General features: G+C 56.1%; 3 protein-coding genes across 3 annotated transcripts; all 3 read right to left on the bottom strand.

The window, feature by feature from the left end:
- Nucleotides 1-2,300: 2,300 nt before the first annotated feature.
- Nucleotides 2,301-3,908, bottom strand: LDBPK_060020 (hypothetical protein, conserved; the record flags this gene model as incomplete). The annotated part of the gene is made up of 1 exon (XM_003858262.1): nt 2,301-3,908. The coding sequence occupies one exon, from the start codon at nt 3,906-3,908 to the stop codon at nt 2,301-2,303; it is 1,608 nt and encodes a 535-aa protein (XP_003858310.1).
- A 5,678-nt stretch (nt 3,909-9,586) lies between these two features.
- Nucleotides 9,587-11,614, bottom strand: LDBPK_060030 (hypothetical protein, conserved; the record flags this gene model as incomplete). Its single annotated transcript, XM_003858263.1, has 1 exon — nt 9,587-11,614. The coding sequence occupies one exon, from the start codon at nt 11,612-11,614 to the stop codon at nt 9,587-9,589; it is 2,028 nt and encodes a 675-aa protein (XP_003858311.1).
- An 857-nt stretch (nt 11,615-12,471) lies between these two features.
- LDBPK_060040 (hypothetical protein, conserved) lies at nt 12,472-13,347 on the bottom strand (the record flags this gene model as incomplete). Its single annotated transcript, XM_003858264.1, has 1 exon — nt 12,472-13,347. One exon carries the CDS (start codon nt 13,345-13,347, stop codon nt 12,472-12,474), a length of 876 nt encoding a protein of 291 aa, XP_003858312.1.
- Nucleotides 13,348-17,554: the final 4,207 nt, after the last annotated feature.

The raw sequence follows: 17,554 nt of genomic DNA on the forward strand, positions 1-17,554 counted from the left end.
CACCGCGGCGCGCCATGCGGCGGACGCAGCCGCGAGTGATGCCGCGGATGTTGTCGCGCAGCACCTTCTTCTGGCGCTTCTGACTGCTCTTGGCATCAGCGGAGCGCTTACCCTTGGCCATGTTTGGATAGTGTTCAGGGGGGTTTGTGGAAAACGGAGTAGTTAGAAGATGAGCGGAGAACGCAGAAGGAGTCGAAGAGCTGCTGCAGCAAGCAGCGGGAGTCCGTCCAAAAGGAGCGAGTGACGGTTGCGTAAGGGACGGAGGGAGAGAGGGTGAGAGCGAGTGGGAGAAGAGGCGAACTGGATGGAGGCCATTAGACCTGGGTAAGGAGGGCGTGCGAAGTTAGAAGAGCATCGGTGTCAGCAGCCACAGGCAATGTGGAGAGCGAGCAAGATCACCAGTCGACGCCGTACACCAAGCCAATGTACCTGGGGAGTTGGGCGCAGCGGCTAAGGCAAGAAGAAGGTACTGCAGTTTTTCCCTCATGCAAGGGAAAAGGCGCCAGAGCCACAGATGTAGGAGTAGGCTGTACATCTGCGGGGACGTTAACACATCTTGCAGGACAAGTCGATACACACCAGAATTTTTTTTTTTTTTTTTTTTTTTTTTTTTTAACAAGTCACGCGAAGATACTCGCGCATGCATGTGCGTTTGTGTGACACAGACACATCGAGAGAGTGTATGAGTGAACGAGTGAGTGAAGCATGAGGAACAGTGAAGATGAAATGCGAAGAACGGAAGAGCTGAGTCAATCGTCAGGAATGTGTCACACACGCACAGTGAAAGAAACAGAGGGGCACATATATCCAGTAAGAAAGAGTCGTGAGGCTCGAGGCGAGGGAGAAGTGCGCGTGGCGTCGTAGAAGAGAGGCAACGAAATAGAGAGAGGCAAAGGGAAGAAAGAAAAACGTAGAGCGGATGGCACCGTTCGTTTGATCGTGCGTGCCGTGGTACGTCAGATCGGACATGCGTGAGTCGGTGTGGGGGCACTGAGTGTGAGATATGACGTAGCCTCCACCACCACGCTCATAGGCAGAAACAGAGATGGTTGATGAACGCCGGCACGACACTCACGATAAAGGCAGTGATGACTGTAGTGGACAAGGCGGAGCAAGAATAACAAAGAGAGAAGGGTTATCAGGGAACACGCGCACACAAGCACACTCATACAACACGGAACACAGCAACAGAAAACGCACACGGAGATGGAAGGGTCACGGAATCATCGGCGAGTGGGAAGAGCATAAAAGACATAAAGAAAAAAGGCGTTTTGGTAAGATGGATGAGTCGACATCCTTCTTTTTGCTTTCTCGTAGGGGGATGTCGGTAGTGCTGTTGATATAACGAAAATGGGTGGCGCGAAGAAGTGTTCATGTGGGCAGAGTTGTGGAGGCTATGCTGACGAGAACGCTGGAAAGAAGAGGAGGGCGGTGCAGGCGCTGCCATCCTTGTCGTGCGATGAGAGCCGAACGTGGGCTGGCACTTGACAGGATGTGTGTATAGGAAGCCCAGACATCCGTGCCTCGGGCTGCTGTGCTCATGTATGAGCATGTATATATGTGTATCCGAGTGCGCACGGGTTCCGCACTTGTGCATCTCACCGCACGGCACGATCCCAGCAGACACGAGGAAAACAAATGAAAAGCAGATCCTACGCAAGACAGGGAGAGAGAAGAAGATACAAGAAAAGCTGACGAAGAGCGAGAAGCAGAGATGCTGGTTGCACAGGTAACAGAGTGTAAGAGAGGAAAAGACAGAGCCTCACGTTGTACCGCCGTAAGCGGCAAAAGGCAGCCATAGAACTGGTGCCACGGAGCGGATTAATAAGCGAAGAAAGAGCGTGAGAACAAGACAGAAATGGAAAGTGCAATTGAGAGCTGGATAGAAAGTGAGAGAGCAGCGAGGGTCTGCCTACGGGCTCCGTGGCACCGTGACGGCTTTGGCGAACAAGATGTGAGAGTGCATCATCTCCTCCCAGAAGGCTGAAAAAAAAAAGAGAGGAAGGTGAAGGGAGCTATGAGACAGTGTATGCGTGCACGCAGACACAGACACACATATACTCACTGGTGCCACGCCTACATGAAGGGTGTTTGAGGAAAGAAGAGGAAAAGAGCAGCAGCAGAGGAAGCAAAAGAAAAGAGTCTAACCACCAAAAGAGAGATGCACATAGCACTTACTAGCGGTGCCACTTTCTCTTCTGTTGTTGAACACACTGGCGTCATCTCCATCAGAGTGCACGGGGGAGCGCTGCAGGGAAGGTGGTCGGCTGCAATGCGTGTGGCACCACATCAAGGGGTGGCTAAAAGTCCGTGCCAAGAAACACCTGATGGCTGAGCCGCACGCCGCGCTCCTGGAGAGAGGCGCACTCGCGCTCAGAAGCATTGCTCGAGAAACGCGTGCCACCGATGCCGAGGTAGATGAGATGAGAACAAGCCGCCAAGGGGGCCAACGATGTGAGTCCGGTGCACACGTGCAGGTGCAGCTTCGTCAGCTGCGGACACTGTGCCACGGCCTCAAGGGCGGCGTCGTTGAAGGCCGTGTCGCAGGCGCCGACCTCCTCGAGTGATCCGAGGATACCAAGCGGCGTGAAGTCGCTCACAAGACGACACCCATTGAGCAGGAAGACGCGTAGACTCGACGCGGCGGTGCAGAGAGTTGCTAGGCACGTGTCCGTCACCGGCGAGCAAGAGAGGTTAAGCTCCTCCAGCAACGAGAGCCGTGCAAGTGGAGAGAAGTGCTCGATGGCAGGGCAGGCGCTCATGTTAAGACGTAGCAGCTGGCAGCACCGCGCGACAGCCTCGACACCGGCGTCGTCCATCCACGTGTCCCGCACGTCAAGCATCCGCAGCGTTCGCAGATCCGCTAGCGGCGTGAAAATGTCGACGACGCGACATGAGGACATGTGCACTTCCTCCAGCTCTGGGAAAGCATGGATACGCTCGAGGTCAGAGTTGCGGAAGCGCGTTCGGGCCACGTGGAGGTATGTCAAGTCCTCTAGCAGCGCTAGAGGAGAGAAGTCGGTGATGCGGTTGCAGCTATTGAGTGCTAGAAAGAACAGCTGTGGGCAGCTGCGGCAGAGGTGCAGAAGCTCCGTGTTGTCGAGGCGTGTGTGCGACAAGTCAAGCTGAGAAAGGCGCGTCAGCGCGGTCAAGGGAGCGAAGGAGTCGATGCCGACGCAACCGCTTAGTGTGAGGGTGTGCACGCGGTGGCAGCTCGACAGTGCCTGCACGACGCCGTTCGTGACACCGGTTCCACTCAGGTCTACTTCCTCCAACTCTGGCAGGTCGTGCAGGGGGAGATGCTTAACTAGGTAGAAGTCACCAACAACGAGCTTGCGCAGCTTACGGAAGACCGCGTGTAGCTCCTGTGTCATGACCATGGGTAGCTGGCGAGTGGACTGCAGCACTGTCGTGTTCTTCATGATGAGCTCGCGCAAGTGGACGAGGCGAGAGATGGCGCCGAGGCTCGAGATGTGATTGTGGCTGTCGCAGCGTGCATTCAGGTTGAGTTTCGTTACTGTGGACGCGCAGAGAGGCACGCGGGCGAGGAGATCCACAGACAGTTCCAGTGCCGAGCTCAGGCAGAAGTACACGCTGCGGAGAGGGTATGGGTACGGGTCGTCGTCGGCGTTGCAGCGGCTCCGCACCATCCACCACTCCGCATTCTTCAAGTGCTGCGTGTCAGTTATCACAGAAACGCGCTCCATGAGGGACGGGTCCATGCTCAGCATTGGGGTGTGCGGTGACGCGGCATGGCCATAGCAGTGCGCAGGGCAGGCGAAGGCAGCGAGCTCCCCCGCAACTCGCCCAGCAGGCGACACGCTTGTGAAGGCGAGGGGGACGGAGGCGGGGTCGAAAAAGTCTGCGATCGCGGTCAGCCCCTCCAGAGGCAGTGAGCTAATGGACATGGATGAGGATGAGGGGGGCAGCAACAGCGGTGCTGCTGTTGTGCGTGATACACGTGTGCAGTAGCGAGGTGCGTCTCTGTGACAGCATGCACAGGGGTACGCGAAAGGAGCTGGTGGTGGGCCAGAGAGAGGAGAGAGACAAAACAGCGGAGGTTGCGGTGGTATTGGTGCTGAGAAATTGTGGAGGAGCGTCTTGGAAGTTGTGGAAGAGTTTTCGTGAAACAGACAACAATATAAAAGCGTCGTCACGGGCTCGGTTGTGCACTCCCTCCGCTACGTCAGCGAGAGGAGAGCGACAGGGAGCCTCGCGATGTGGTGAGTGGAGTGCAGGGGATACGGAGACCAGCAAACAGGCGATTGTTGGCCTTTCGCCCCACGTGAGTGCGATGTTTTTCTTCAGTGCATCATTCCACCATGAGCAGGTCAGCAAGTGCGGACATAGGCAACCGCAGCTCACCTGTCTCTGTTGCACTGGGGCTAGATCCCTCTCGTCTAGGGCAAGCTGTCCGCCGTCGAATCAGGAGTGGCGTCAAGTGGGATCTACTTGTCCTTCCTCACCACAACCACCCGCTTCACATACGTGCGGCGCCATCGGCGCTAGACGAGCCTGGCTGCACTGCAACCTCTCATACAAGCAGGATGCGCGTCGTGTGCTGCTCCAATGCACGAGGTGGTGACGTCTGTCGTGCGGGTAATGGGTCGCCTGGGTGCACGCCGGATGTGCTCAGGGAGGAAGCTGGCCAACGCCCGGTCAGGAACCTCGGATACCCAGCGCCCTATCGTTATGTCCTGTTTTCCCCGTTTTCCCTGGCGCACTTATCAAATTCCCTGACGACGTGGGGACACCTCAGCGCGTGGTGTCTCAATGTCTAGTGATGCCACGCTCTGTGTGGAGAGAAGCCGGAGCAGCCCCTCCTCTTCTTATCCCCTGCTAGTGCCGAGCTACCTGTGGTGGTGACAGGGTCAAGTGCCTACAACGGAGGGTGCGATCAGAGCGATGTATCGCTGCTGATGTCGGCGATCAGACCGTGGATGGCGCTGCGCGAGAGCGACCTGCGACAGTGAACGCGTCTGCACCAGCCGTAGATTAGGCGGAATGCCAACGTGGCGCGAACGTCTCACACCCGGCCCTCTCGCACTGCCCGCTGGTGTGGGGAGCCTGGGCCGCCGTGAGGGGGACGCACCAGGGGTGGCGACCGGCGTGATGTGGGAGCGGCTGTGGGGCGACCTGCGGAGCGGGTGGTGGGTAGAGTGTGCTGCCCAGGCCCTGCTCCAGTAGCGGAGTCGGCGCATGGCTGTAAAACACGCATCTAGGGCTGCTTGGCAGCGCACGATGGGGCCAGTGGCAGGCTGAGGGGGGAGGGGGTCGTGTGGGGTTGAGTTCGCGTTCTATGGATGAATGCGCAGGTTGGCATATATACAATTATATGGTCAGCCGCGGGCACGATCGTTAGTGCGGTGCTACAGAAGTGAGCATGACCCCAAGCCTCTTCGGCACAGCGCCAGCGGAGACGTGTCCACCAATACCGTGTGTCGGCAGCCGTACCCTAGGACAGGCTATGGCCTCATGGCTGCCTCACAGAGTGAGGCACCAGACCCTGATACAACGGTGAGGTGGCTGGCATCATCAGGGATCCCAGGCAAGAAGGGAATGTATATGTATGTGCTTTTGCAGCAGCAGTGCAAATGAGAAAGAGGTTCATGCGCAGAGACACAAGAGAAGAGCAAGCGCAAGCAGTGAAGGTGAAAGAGGATAGGGGTGCTGTATATGCCACCCGCCGAACATGCCTGATGATAGTGCAACAACAAGAGCAGCAAGGTGTGCTCAGCGGCACGAGCAGCTGGACCGTGGTGCACACCCACTGGGTGTTGTATGCACAGGGTGCCGTACGCAGTCGTTGCTGTCGATGACGGCCAGCAGAGGTGAAAGACGCGGTGGCCGGCTGAGTCATGGTGGTTCTCATCCGGAAGCACGCAATTCGAGGGGGGAATGAGACGAGGGACAGCAGAGAAGCGTTCCACCACCTCCCTCTCTCTCACCTTTTCCTCGCACGACACATCCGCTGTGTGTGTGCGCGCAACCAAGTATAGAGAACGTTTTCAAGGGGTCGAGCAATGGTGTGAGTCAATTTTCGTTGCAGTGACTTGTTGGAGAGATTTGTGTTCGGAAGTGGGTAGAAGACACCAGCAATCAATAAAAAAGAAGCGAGGACGAAAAAAAGCACAGCTCGCAGAAGCACGCATACACATGAACTCACACACAAGTGCACGCGCAGAGATAGAGAGAGAGATCGAAATAAACGAGAAAGAGAAACGGCGAAGAGCGACGGCACGAAGGAACCTGAGCAGTCGGAAAAAGGGTTGATTCCGAGTCAGCTGACAGAAGCGCGCGACAGTGTAAAGGGTTGCTGACAGAAATGGAGTCGTAAGCATCGCGCTCGTGTGTGTGTGTGTGTGTGTGTGTGTGCCTATCCTCCACTCTTATCTCTCTTTTGCGGTTTTGTATGCTCATCCGTTTTGCTGGCATCCTCCATCAGCGGGGTAGGCGTGGCGGTCGTTGTCCGTGGCGTTACACGCCAGCTACGGCGAGTAGCTCTTTTCCTTTTTCCAAGCCCCGCTACGTTTGTTTGCCAGTCAGTCGCTGCCGTTGGGCGCCACCCGTCGGCATAACAAGAGCGACAAGATATAACGTAAAGAAAGAAAACCGCTAAAGAGAGACACACAGAGAGATGCCGACACACGGCAAGACGAGGCCAACAACGGCGCCGAGCACTGACGCACGCACGCGTGTGTGCACTTCACATTCCCCCATGATGGAGAAAGCGAAAGAAAGAGAAGAGCGTCACGACGAAACAAAAATCGAAAGGAAAGCGGGTAAAGCACAGATCGGCAACACAGCAAGAAAGGACCAGAGAAGGAGGAATGCGTAAGAGGGGCAAATAGAAAGTAGGGGCGATGGCGATGGCGACGCTTGGCACACACACACACAGAGACACTCGCAGAGAGTGACAAAAAAAAAAGGTCAATCCCAAAAATTTCAGAGGAGGAGGGAGATAAAAACAGGATGTAAAGAAGGTATCACAATAGGGAAAGGCAGTAGGAGAGCGTTTTGCGGGTGCCTTTGTAACGTGTTGGTCTGTTTTTTTTTTGTTTGCCTCTTTCGTTGTGGTGCCTTGTCCGTGGACCCTGCGCGATTCTCGTCTGTGTGTCTGTGCGAGCGTGTGTTGCGTGTGTTTCTTCTGTTTTTTTTATGTTTGTCCGCTTCTCCTCGGCTCTGCGCGGTCGATCTTCTTGCTTGGGAAACAGCAAATTGGGGGAGGGAGGGGGATGAGACAAAAAAACGAAAAGATAACGACAATAAAGAGCATGGAAGGAGAAAGGAAAAAAAGGGGGAACAGCGATACACAAGACGCTCACGATTGTTCTTCATTTTTTGTCATTTTTTTCCTGCACGCGTGCAAACAGTCTACAGTCACCCGCACAACCAAAATAAAATCAGTAAAAGAAAAGAAAAGAGGTAAGCGAGGAGGCGGCGTAGTGAAAGTGAGAGAGAGAAATAGCAAGAAGAAAAAAGAGCTGCCTCCGTCCCGTGGATAGAAAAGAAGTGTAGCGAGAAGAAAGGAAGGAGGGGGAGACAAAACAGCAGCAACAGCAACAGCAACAACATAGAGGGAAGTAGACAAGTTGGGGAAGGAGCATTGTTGCCCCGTTTTTTACGTCCCCCGGTAGTGGCGAGTAAAATGCGCATGTGTGGGGATCTGTGTGCACAGTGAGGAAGAATTGTGCATGGGTTCTCGGGGTATGAGACGCAAGCTCGTCCTTGAAGAGCACACGGAACGTGTAGCAGCGTGTACACCCACGCACATCACGCTCACAATACACACACAGTGTCCAACACTGGCCTACGTGTCAGCATACAAACGCACGTCCACCAACAAACGAAGCGCGCTCACTGACGCACATCACACATACACGTGCGCGGCCGTATTTGGAAGTTGGGGGTTCGCCGGCCAGCCGTCCAATAATGATGTCACGCGTGAAAGCAAGGAAGAGCACACGAGAGGAGAGAGAAGTGGAAGGAAGGAACCACACTCTCTCACGGCGGGAATGCACACCAGCGCGCGCGACAGCAAAACAAACACCTCTAAAAATAAGGGTTTGTTCATCGGCATTTGAGAATGACGTCTAGACGAGAGAGCGAGAATGAACAGTAAAGAGAAATGCACCAGAAAAAAAGGGCGGCGCCGGTGCATCACGCGGGTACGGGGATCTGTGGAGTGAGAAAGGCAAGCACGCAAACACAAGATGCTGAAAGAGGGCACAAAAAAAAAAAAACGAAGCTTCAAGAGTAGACAGAAGTAAGAAAAGAACCAAACAAACAAAGGAGGGAGAGAGAGAGGCGCGTGGAGGACTGGGGTGACGAGGAAGGTGGAGAAATAGGAAGGAGTAGACGAGAGAGGGAGGGGGGTGGGTGCTCCACTCCAAAGGAGAGCGGGAAAAAAAAATCACCCTAGAGAGGTAACCAGACTGCGGGTGCCTGTGCGCCGCCCTCCCACCTCTGTCATTCTCGTCGCGGTGACATCGGCGCGCGCGATCACCTCTCTCTCTCCTTCTCCCTTTTGCCGCTATCGAGCGTTCGTTAGCAATGGAAAGGTGAAAAAGAGGGAAAGAACAGAGCAAAATCCTTGGCATCGATAAAGAGAATTGAAAAAAGAATAAGAAAAACCGAGAGCGAATCGAGATCGAGTCACGAAGAGCTGCTGTGCTGGCATCATCAGCCACAGAGAGAGAGAGAGACACAAAGGCATGAGCGAGCAAACTCACACAAACACAGAGAAAAAGACGGGCAAGGCACCGCAGAAAAGTAAAAGAATGAAAGAAGCAAAAAGGGAGAGGGAGACGAGAGAGAAGTAGCGGGATGGAATGGCTGGACGTGTATAATCTGTTGTATCTCGTCCATCCGCCCTCCGATCAGCTTTTTTGTTGTTGTCCTCGTTTCCTTGGAAGCATCACTTAAGAGAGCGCACAAAAGAGAAAAAGCCGGGGGGAGACGGAGTTGGAGAGGGAGAAGCATTGAAGAGATGCACGCCGAGGTCGCGGGGTAGAGCAGCGAGAGGAGCGGGGTGCGACTGGCCCGCAACAACGGCAGCAAAGGGAGAAAAAGAGCGAAAGAAAGGACACGGCCAAGTGATATCCTCTGACAGAGGTCGATGCGCTGCGAGCAGGACGTAGAGACACGAAAAGCAAAAAGGACGCAAGAAAACGAAAAGGGCCGACCAACGGTGGTACTCACGCATTCACGCGCGTGGCACCAAAACTCAATCAGGACTCGGTGGAACTGACGAGAGCGAAGCGAAGAAAAGGAGAAAAGACAGTAAAGTGCGTGTGTGGGTGTTTGTTTTGCAGTGTCGGTGGAGGGAAGAGGGCGGTAGGTGCGAGCGCTCTCTTCTTGAGATCGTCTTCAGCCCCGCATGATCTGCACAAAAAAAAATGCGACTGTCTTTGTGCGTGTGCGTATCTGCATGCATGACTGCTGCCAAAAGGAGGAATGGTGTACGAGTACGGTGCCTGTATCACCTATCATGTGCCTTCCCGCCCACACCTCTTTCTCACTTGCGGCTGGCGCGTGTCCCTCCCGCCAGTGTTCACACTACCACATTTTCCGCTGGTGCTCAACTTCAGCGGCGCCTGATAGTCCACAGCTTGACCTTGTCGTCAAGAGAGGAGGTGAGCAACTTGTCCTCTCTGATGTCCATGTGGTAGACAGTGCTGAGGTGGCCGATGATGGTCTCTACGTGCTCGCCATCGCTGGTGCGCCACACCATGACGCTCCAGTCGCGGGCGCAGGAGAAGATGTACGCGTCGTCTTCGGAGAAGATGGCGTGGTGCACTGATGTCTTGTGCCCGTCCATCGAGCGCAGGCGCGTGCCAGTCATTGAATCCCAGAGAATGAGTTCATAGTCCATGCTGCCGCTGAGAACGTACCTGTCGTTGTGAGAGAAGACGACCGTCCACACGGTGCCGATATGGCCCACCAGTGACATGATCTCTCTGCCGGCGCCCCAGTCCCACAGCTTTATAACCCGGTCATCGCTGCCGGACACGACGAACTTGCCATTATCAGTGTTGCTGAAGGCGCACGAAAAAACGGCGAGGGAGTGACCCCTCAGCGTCACCAGCTTCGTCTGACTTTCGGCGTTCCACACGCGCACTGTGGTATCGCAGGAGGCGGACACGAGGAGTTCTCCGGTAGAGTTGTACTTGACGCAGTACACCTTGTCCTCGTGCCCTTTGAGTGTGGCAACCTTGCTGCATGATGACGTGCTCCACAGTTTGATAGTGCGGTCATCGGAAGAGGAAGCGACGCGGTTGCCCTTTGGCGAGTAGTCGCAAGACAGCACAAAGCCGTTGTGCCCTCCTTTCATGACGGTGGAGACACCGGTGCGCAAGTTCCACAGGCGGATGGTGCGGTCGCGGCTGGCCGTAACGAACATGTCGCCCTTGGGCGAGAAGCAGCAGCAGTACACGGCGAGGGAGTGACCAGAGTAGCTGCGGGTCTCGGTGACGTTGAGCTCGCCGTTGGAGTACGCCAATGCCTTGGTCGTTGAGACCTGCATACCGCCGGGGGCCTGCTGACGGGTTTCCGTCAACCGGTCCTCCACCACCTTCTTTGGGAGCTCAGGGTTTGAGCAAATGAGGCGGACCTTCTTTGGGTCGTTCTGCATCGTCATTTCGAGGAACATGGCCAGCACGTCGTCATCATCCATCATGATGATGTCGTCACCGTCGTAGAAGGACAACGCCATCTTGCGGCCAAACTTCTTCTCGACAATCTTATGAAAGTCGTCGAAGCTCATGTGAGGAGTGGCGTAGATAAGCTTCGTGCCGCTGGTGTTCTCTTCCTGAAGGTAAACCGGTATCTTACCCGACATGCGTGCCGTCAGTGCCAGCTCTGCATTGTCTTCCGTGTCTTTGGGCCGTTTCGGATCCTCACGCAAGAGGGCGGCCACATCCGGCGCCGGCTGCTGCAGCACCTGAAGAATAAAGTTGTTCAGGTCGTCGCGCTCCCTCTCGGACATACCGGTTATGCTGTCCATGGCGCTGCTGCCCGCCGCGCGCGAGGCAGCCGCGCCGTTGCCGGTGGAGCCTTCGGCATCCTGGCCCTTCGATTGGTTCTTCCTACTCTTGCGATCCTTGACCGCCTGCACCAAGAGCCAAATCTCCTCCTCCGTGGACGAATCTTCGGGCAGGTTCGTGCGGAACGTCTCCACTGCAAGCTCCTTGGTGAGCTCCTCCTGCTTGGAGAGGAGTTGCAGCACGGCGTTGCGCTTGCCGCTGGGCAGACCAACGTAGGAAAGTTGTTTGCCGCGGTAGCACAGTAAGATCTTCTGCGGCTTCTCCGCCTCATCGGCGGTATCCGACTGCGGAGGGGCGGCGGCAGCAGCTGACTCGTCTGGGTTGTTGCCGGCCTTCGCGCGAGTCTTCTTCTCGCGCGCTGATTTGGCTTCGTTGTACATCGCCATCACCTGCGTGTCGCTGTAGTCTTTGTGGTTGTCGATGTTTTCGCGAAAGGTGGTCACCACGACAGTTTCATCGACGCCCATTTTGACCAGGATGTCCATCAGGTCCTTTGGGCGACGCTCAGGGTAGCCCTCGTAGGAGACGTTCTTCCCCCTGATCTTGAAGCCGAGCTTCTGCTTGGCCATGGTTGATGCTGGTGTTGCGAAACGTGAAAGAGAGTAGGAGAGGGGCAGGCACACTAAGAGGTGGGGGAAGGAAATGTTGCTGAAAGATAGTGTACGGAGAGGAGGAGTGCCTCTGTATGTATCTGTGCCGCTGTGCGTGCGTGTGCGAGAGGAGGGGGGCGGTGGGAAGAAAGGAAGCACAACAATGAAAAACTAAGGGATAGAGCGGTTGATGAAACAGAGAATCGCTCGCGCCGGATGTATACAATGAAAAACAATATGATATCGCAAACTCCGCGGTAGTGGGAGGGCTGCGTAGGAGCGAGGGAAGTTCGGAGGCACACACAAACGGGAGCGAGAGAAGCAAGAGAGGCGAGAAAGAGGAGGAGGTCATGAAGGAGGGGGAGCAGGGAAGAGAGCACGCGTGTTAAGGGTGTAGACAGAGAGAGACAGACCGATGTGTTGACAGATTGAAGAGAGGTGAAGAAGGATGCGGCAGAAAAGATACACACAAAGAATATGCAAGGTGGAGAGAGCAGGCCTAGTCTCCGGCCTCTCCCTACGACAATGCGGCTGCGCAGTGTGTCGTGGGTGCACGTGTCTGTGCGTGGGTCGTTTGTTCGGTTTACTTCGGCGGTTTTCAAGCGCGTATGATTAGTGAAGAAGGTAGGCGCACACTCATAGGCGCACAAGCCTAGACACGACGTCGTCGTCGTCATCCTCGGACAGCCAGCTCGGTAATGCTGAGGAAAGGAGAAAATCGGAGATATGACGACGAGGGAAGAAGGAACCACGAAAAAACAAGGGGGCACGCGCTCAAGGCCACACTACGCAAGATCGAAGGGAGAAAGAGAGAGGCGGCGACAGCGGTGCTCTCATCAAGCCTCGAAGGTGCCGTCGGCGCTGATGTCGAGGAGAGCCTTGAGCAGCTCTGAACTCTTGAAGGTGTCGCTGTACTGCAGCAGCTCGTGCCGGGTCACCCACGCGTGATCCTTCGGCTTGGGCTCGAACGAGGCAAACTGCGGGCGGCCGGCGAGGTACGTTGCCGCGTAGATGAATAGACGCGTGTTGTCGTCCTTCAGGAACACTGTCGCCTGCGGCGCGTTCGACCATACGTAGCAGTCCAGTCCATCGCTGTTCTGGGAGGAGATGGCGCGATCGGCCGTCATGCGGAGCGACTCATCGTCCTTGCGCGCCGTGTGTGGAATGGTCCACTTGCCTGTTGCCCCCTCCTGGACGATAAGGTACAGAAAGTCGTCTAGCTTGCGGTGCAGCGTGTGGCGCGGCGGTGGCGCGTCGCCCAAGGCGTTCGGTTGCCACAGGTCAGCGGATGTCAAGCGCTTCTCTGGGGAGTAGCGCTGCATCACCACCTTCATGGCATCCTGGTAGAGCTCCAGCCCGAAGAAGTTGCCTTTGATCTGATTGGGGTCAGTGCGGCCGAGAATATCTATGGTCTGCCCGCGACTCGCGAAGAACGCTGTTGCCGACTCGGCAGACTCGTGCCGGCTGTACCGCTGCTGTTCGCGCTCCAGAAGGTAGCCCATCTCTGCTTCGAGGGGGTGCGGAGAGTGCTTCACAACCGGATGACGGTGAAGGTAATAGCCAACGTGGATTCTCTGCGCCGTGGGCCTGTCATGGACGTGTACTTGGGGGATGATGGGAGTACGATGCTGCGAGTGAAAGGTGCGGCTCGACGAGAGCACTGACGACACCCTTGCCAGGACCAGCGGGCGGCTTGGTCTGGAGTAACGCATCCCCCTTGTCGGAACGGTATCTTTCTACCGGTGTGCGTGCGTGCGCACGAGACTACAACGAAGCATGAGACAGCGTCTGGAACGCTGTCAGAAGAGGTGGTGAGGAGATGGCAGCGACCCTGCGGGGAAATCGGCACGGTGCCCTTCGCGTAGCGGGGAGGGAGGAGGAAAGAAAGGTGCGGGTGGTGGCATGGACGCAGCTCACCGAGGATGCGCCAAAGAGGAACAGTCGTGGAGGGAAGCGGCGGGGGCGCCAATGGCATCGAGGGTCGCAGCGTTGGAGGCGAGAGAAAGAAAAAGGAAGGTTGCTGCTGGACGGTGAAGCGCACTCACTCACCGAGAATGTGATGTGAGGACTGAGGTCGCGGGAGAGGTTGTTTTGCTTTCTTCTTCCTTAATGGCGTCTGTGGGGGAGGAAAAGGGAGCAGTCAGACACACACAGTACCAGTGCAACCCGGCGCATGTGTACGAGTGAGCAGAGGAGAGTGCCGTAGAGCGAAACACGGTAGAGCGTCAGCTGCTGTCGGTGTGCACAGCAACTGAAGAAGTCTGTGTACACCGATCAACGACCTCCGCCTTGTGGGAGCCGTGAGAAGAAGTCTTTGAGCGGCGGACAAGCCCTTCGAGATTCGTGGGGCACTGTACATAGTCGTTGACAGTAGTGCCTACGCGGCTCTCCGCCACGAGGGGCTGTTGTTGGAGCGCGTAGGAAACTTCGATGAGGAGTGCGTCGGGGGGGGGGGAATTGCAGGGTTCGGGGGATGCACCGCCACTTGGCGGCCACAGATCTCAGATGGCCCTTTTGCACCGAGTTCGTAGGAAGACGAGGGCGGAGGGGAGCAAAGGGCTACGTGAGCTGGCGCTGCGGTAGCGCTTGCCTTGGGCGTCCGTGCAAGCAGCTTTAGACGGTACGGGCGCTGTGGTTGCAACAGCGCCCTGCCACCACCATGGCACAGGAAACGGACGCGGAGATTCGTTACGGGGTTCGAAAGCTACGCTTCCTGAGTGACCAGTGGATCTGAAGTGTCATAGCCGACGTATTGGATCTCCAGAACTCTTGCATTGGTCACCATTCTCAGTGTCACGACGCCCGCATGCACGACTCGTAGCTTCAGACACGGGGAGAAAGCGTCGATGTGAAAGGAGAGTGAGGGATTGGGCGGCGAAGCTGGGGCTTCCCGCACCGCTGTCTCTGCCCCCTAATCCCGCCCTCCTCCACAAACGTATAGCATCAGCGGCTCCGAAGCACGTCGCTGTCGCCCCAGCTGCACACAATGGAGTGCACCACCTCAACGTTCATGGCGGAGTCGTTCAACAAAGAAAATGAGAGGAGAGGGAGAGAGACACTTACAGCAAACGGGGAGAAGGCGCGGCGGTGACGGAAACCACAGCCGTATTATGTGGATGTGTGTGTTTGTGTGTGTGTGTGTGGCCGCCACGGCATTTACAGTCGTGGCGTCAGATGGCAAGTGCTCAGGAGAGGCTTTCGCATCCTGAGAGCAGAGGAGAAAAAGGAAAGCCGGGAAATGAGAAAAATGGACAGTGAGGGGTTCAGATCGGAGTCCAATGGAGTCAGCCTCAGGAATCCCTCACAGATGCTGCCCGTGCGTGCATCAACTACATAATGGCAGAATGCACCGGTTGAAGTAGAGCTAGCGGCCCGCGGGCTGTTGAGCGGTGAGTTCCTGCTCATGGAAAAAGAGACAAGCATCTGCCCACCATTTTGATATGCAGCCCCCACTTCCTTTTTCGTCTTCCCCTGCGCGTGTGTATCCTGTCCTCGCGCATGCTACGCAATACGCCGCACTTGTCGTTACTCTGAGTAACCCACCTACGGCACTACCGCAGCCACCTCGCTCCCTCGTACGGGCATTTTCCACATTGTGTCACTGCTTCACGTTCTGCTCGTAATTTTTTGATTGGCGCCCAGCGTAGTCGTTCTTACTGTACTGAATTCCGCTGCTAATCCAGAGTACCACCCCAGCGAGACACATGAAGGGGCATGCCCATACGCACCCACATAGAAGCACAGAAGACAGCCAACTCGTTCATGTCTCACGCACTGCCGCACACGTGCGTGTGCCCAAGCCGAGCGACTCAACAGTCTCTGGCTGCCCCATCCGTCTTCTCCGTGGTGCACGCATATATGTCTGTGGGCGCCTGGATAGACCAAGAAAGCAAAAAGGGGGAAGGATAACAACATCCATGTCCTCCTCAGGACCCCACATTCTCGGCACCTGAGAAAAACAAAGACTCCTCGCACGTCTATGGTTCTTCTCTTCAACGCATCGTCACCGCGGCGTGCTTGCGCGAGTGCGGGGAAGAAGGTCAGATTCTACTCCTTTACTGTCCGTTTCTGTGTGTCTATCACTCAAATCTCCACACACTTCTCCATAGGCGCACGCACACACGTACTGGAGGGTGCGCTACTACTATGTGCGCTCTCTTGGGAGACAGGGACTGAAGTAGGAGAAGAGAGGGCCGAATGGGGCTATCAAGAGACGAAAAGACGCGAGCGAGCAGCACCCATAGAGGAGAGAGAGCAGAGAGAGAATCGGACATGGGGGACGCTGATAAGGAGAAGGCTGAGAATGGGCAACACCAGCGTGAAAACAACGCGACGTGCGACTGACCGCCGGCTAAAGAAGAGAGTGAAAAGGTGAAAAGGAGAAAGCCCAGAAGAAAAAGGACACAATCAGCGTATGCAAACGCAGGCGCGCGTACCACCACAAGCCTCGCAGTCCTGCGTCAGCATGTGTCTGCCTGTGTGTTTGCACACCGACAAGACGCTACACGCGCACGTACATGCACCGTTGGATGCCTCAATCTCCTTCAGAGACCAAGACCCACGTGCTCAACATCAGCAACGAGAAGATTGCGGCTTCGGCCCACACGTAACACCCAAGTGAAACAAAGAAAAAGCGAAGCAACATGGGAATGCGCTCTTACAGCTACGGCACGAAAACGCGCGCGTCCGGATGTGTGCGAGTGCAGGTGCACAAGCATGTCGGCACATCGTCGCCTTTTTGCTATCGCGTCTCGCCGCAGATGCACACAAGAAACAACTATGCTTAAAACCCATATTCACCACTAAGTGTTTCACATGGCAGGCCTTCCTCGCAATAGCGCTGGCGATTCCCTTGCTTACACCCCCCGGCACACAGCCCAACCTCTACCCTTTAACACGCGCACGTGACAGCAACCGTCGAGGACAGCCGCCTCCGTACGTCAGGACGGGGTATATGTATGGCACCAGACACGTTCTCTATTGAGTCGCTGAGTGCCTTCTCTCCCCATCTTGCTTCTTTTTCTCCCCCCGCTCCCGTTTCAACTACGTCGTTAGAGGATAGCTCGGGCAAGGAAGGAAAGGGCAAGGTGGCGGTGTGTGTGCCAGCGCGCTCGTAAGCAGGGGACGGGGGTAGAAGGGAAAAACATGAGAACATGCCGAAATGCCGAGCAGGAACGATGCAGCAGCACACAACACAGAAAAAAGTTTCAGCAACAGCGACCTACAGACGCCGTCCAACACTGTGAGCGACACGCAGGTGATTGACATCCCGCGTACCTAAAGCTTCCGGGAAGAATGCACGCAGAGACGCGCACACAGAGAGAGAGGAGCGAGCACGAGAGCCATTTATGAGAAGGGGAACAAAGGCAAGAAAGCCGAGGCGCACATCAGAAAATCGGGGCAGAGGGCAAAACCCGCCTAGACGGGGGGATCGAGAAGGAGAACCACACAAATCAGCAAGCGCATACAGAGAGAGAAAACATCACAGGCGTGGAGACGTGTGCGCTTGTGTCCGTGCACGGGCACTCCGACAGGCACCGACAAAGGCAAACATTGTGGCTTACCAGCCACGTACACTCGACGCTGAAGCCCCGCTGACGGCGTCACCGGCGTTGCGGCCGCTAGCGCGGGTGAGCTACCGGTCCGAGAGGAAGGAGGAGATAAGGGGAAACAGAAAGGGAAGCGAGCGAAAGGGGTGTGAAGAGATGATGATGGAGGCTTTTCTCCTTCGTGGCCGCTCTCCGTCATAGAACGCGAACTCAACCCCACACGACCCCCTCCCCCCTCAGCCTGCCACTGGCCCCATCGTGCGCTGCCAAGCAGCCCTAGATGCGTGTTTTACAGCCATGCGCCGACTCCGCTACTGGAGCAGGGCCTGGGCAGCACACTCTACCCACCACCCGCTCCGCAGGTCGCCCC

Source organism: Leishmania donovani, chromosome 6, assembly GCF_000227135.1.
Source record: "Leishmania donovani BPK282A1 complete genome, chromosome 6".
NCBI lineage: Eukaryota > Euglenozoa > Kinetoplastea > Trypanosomatida > Trypanosomatidae > Leishmania > Leishmania donovani.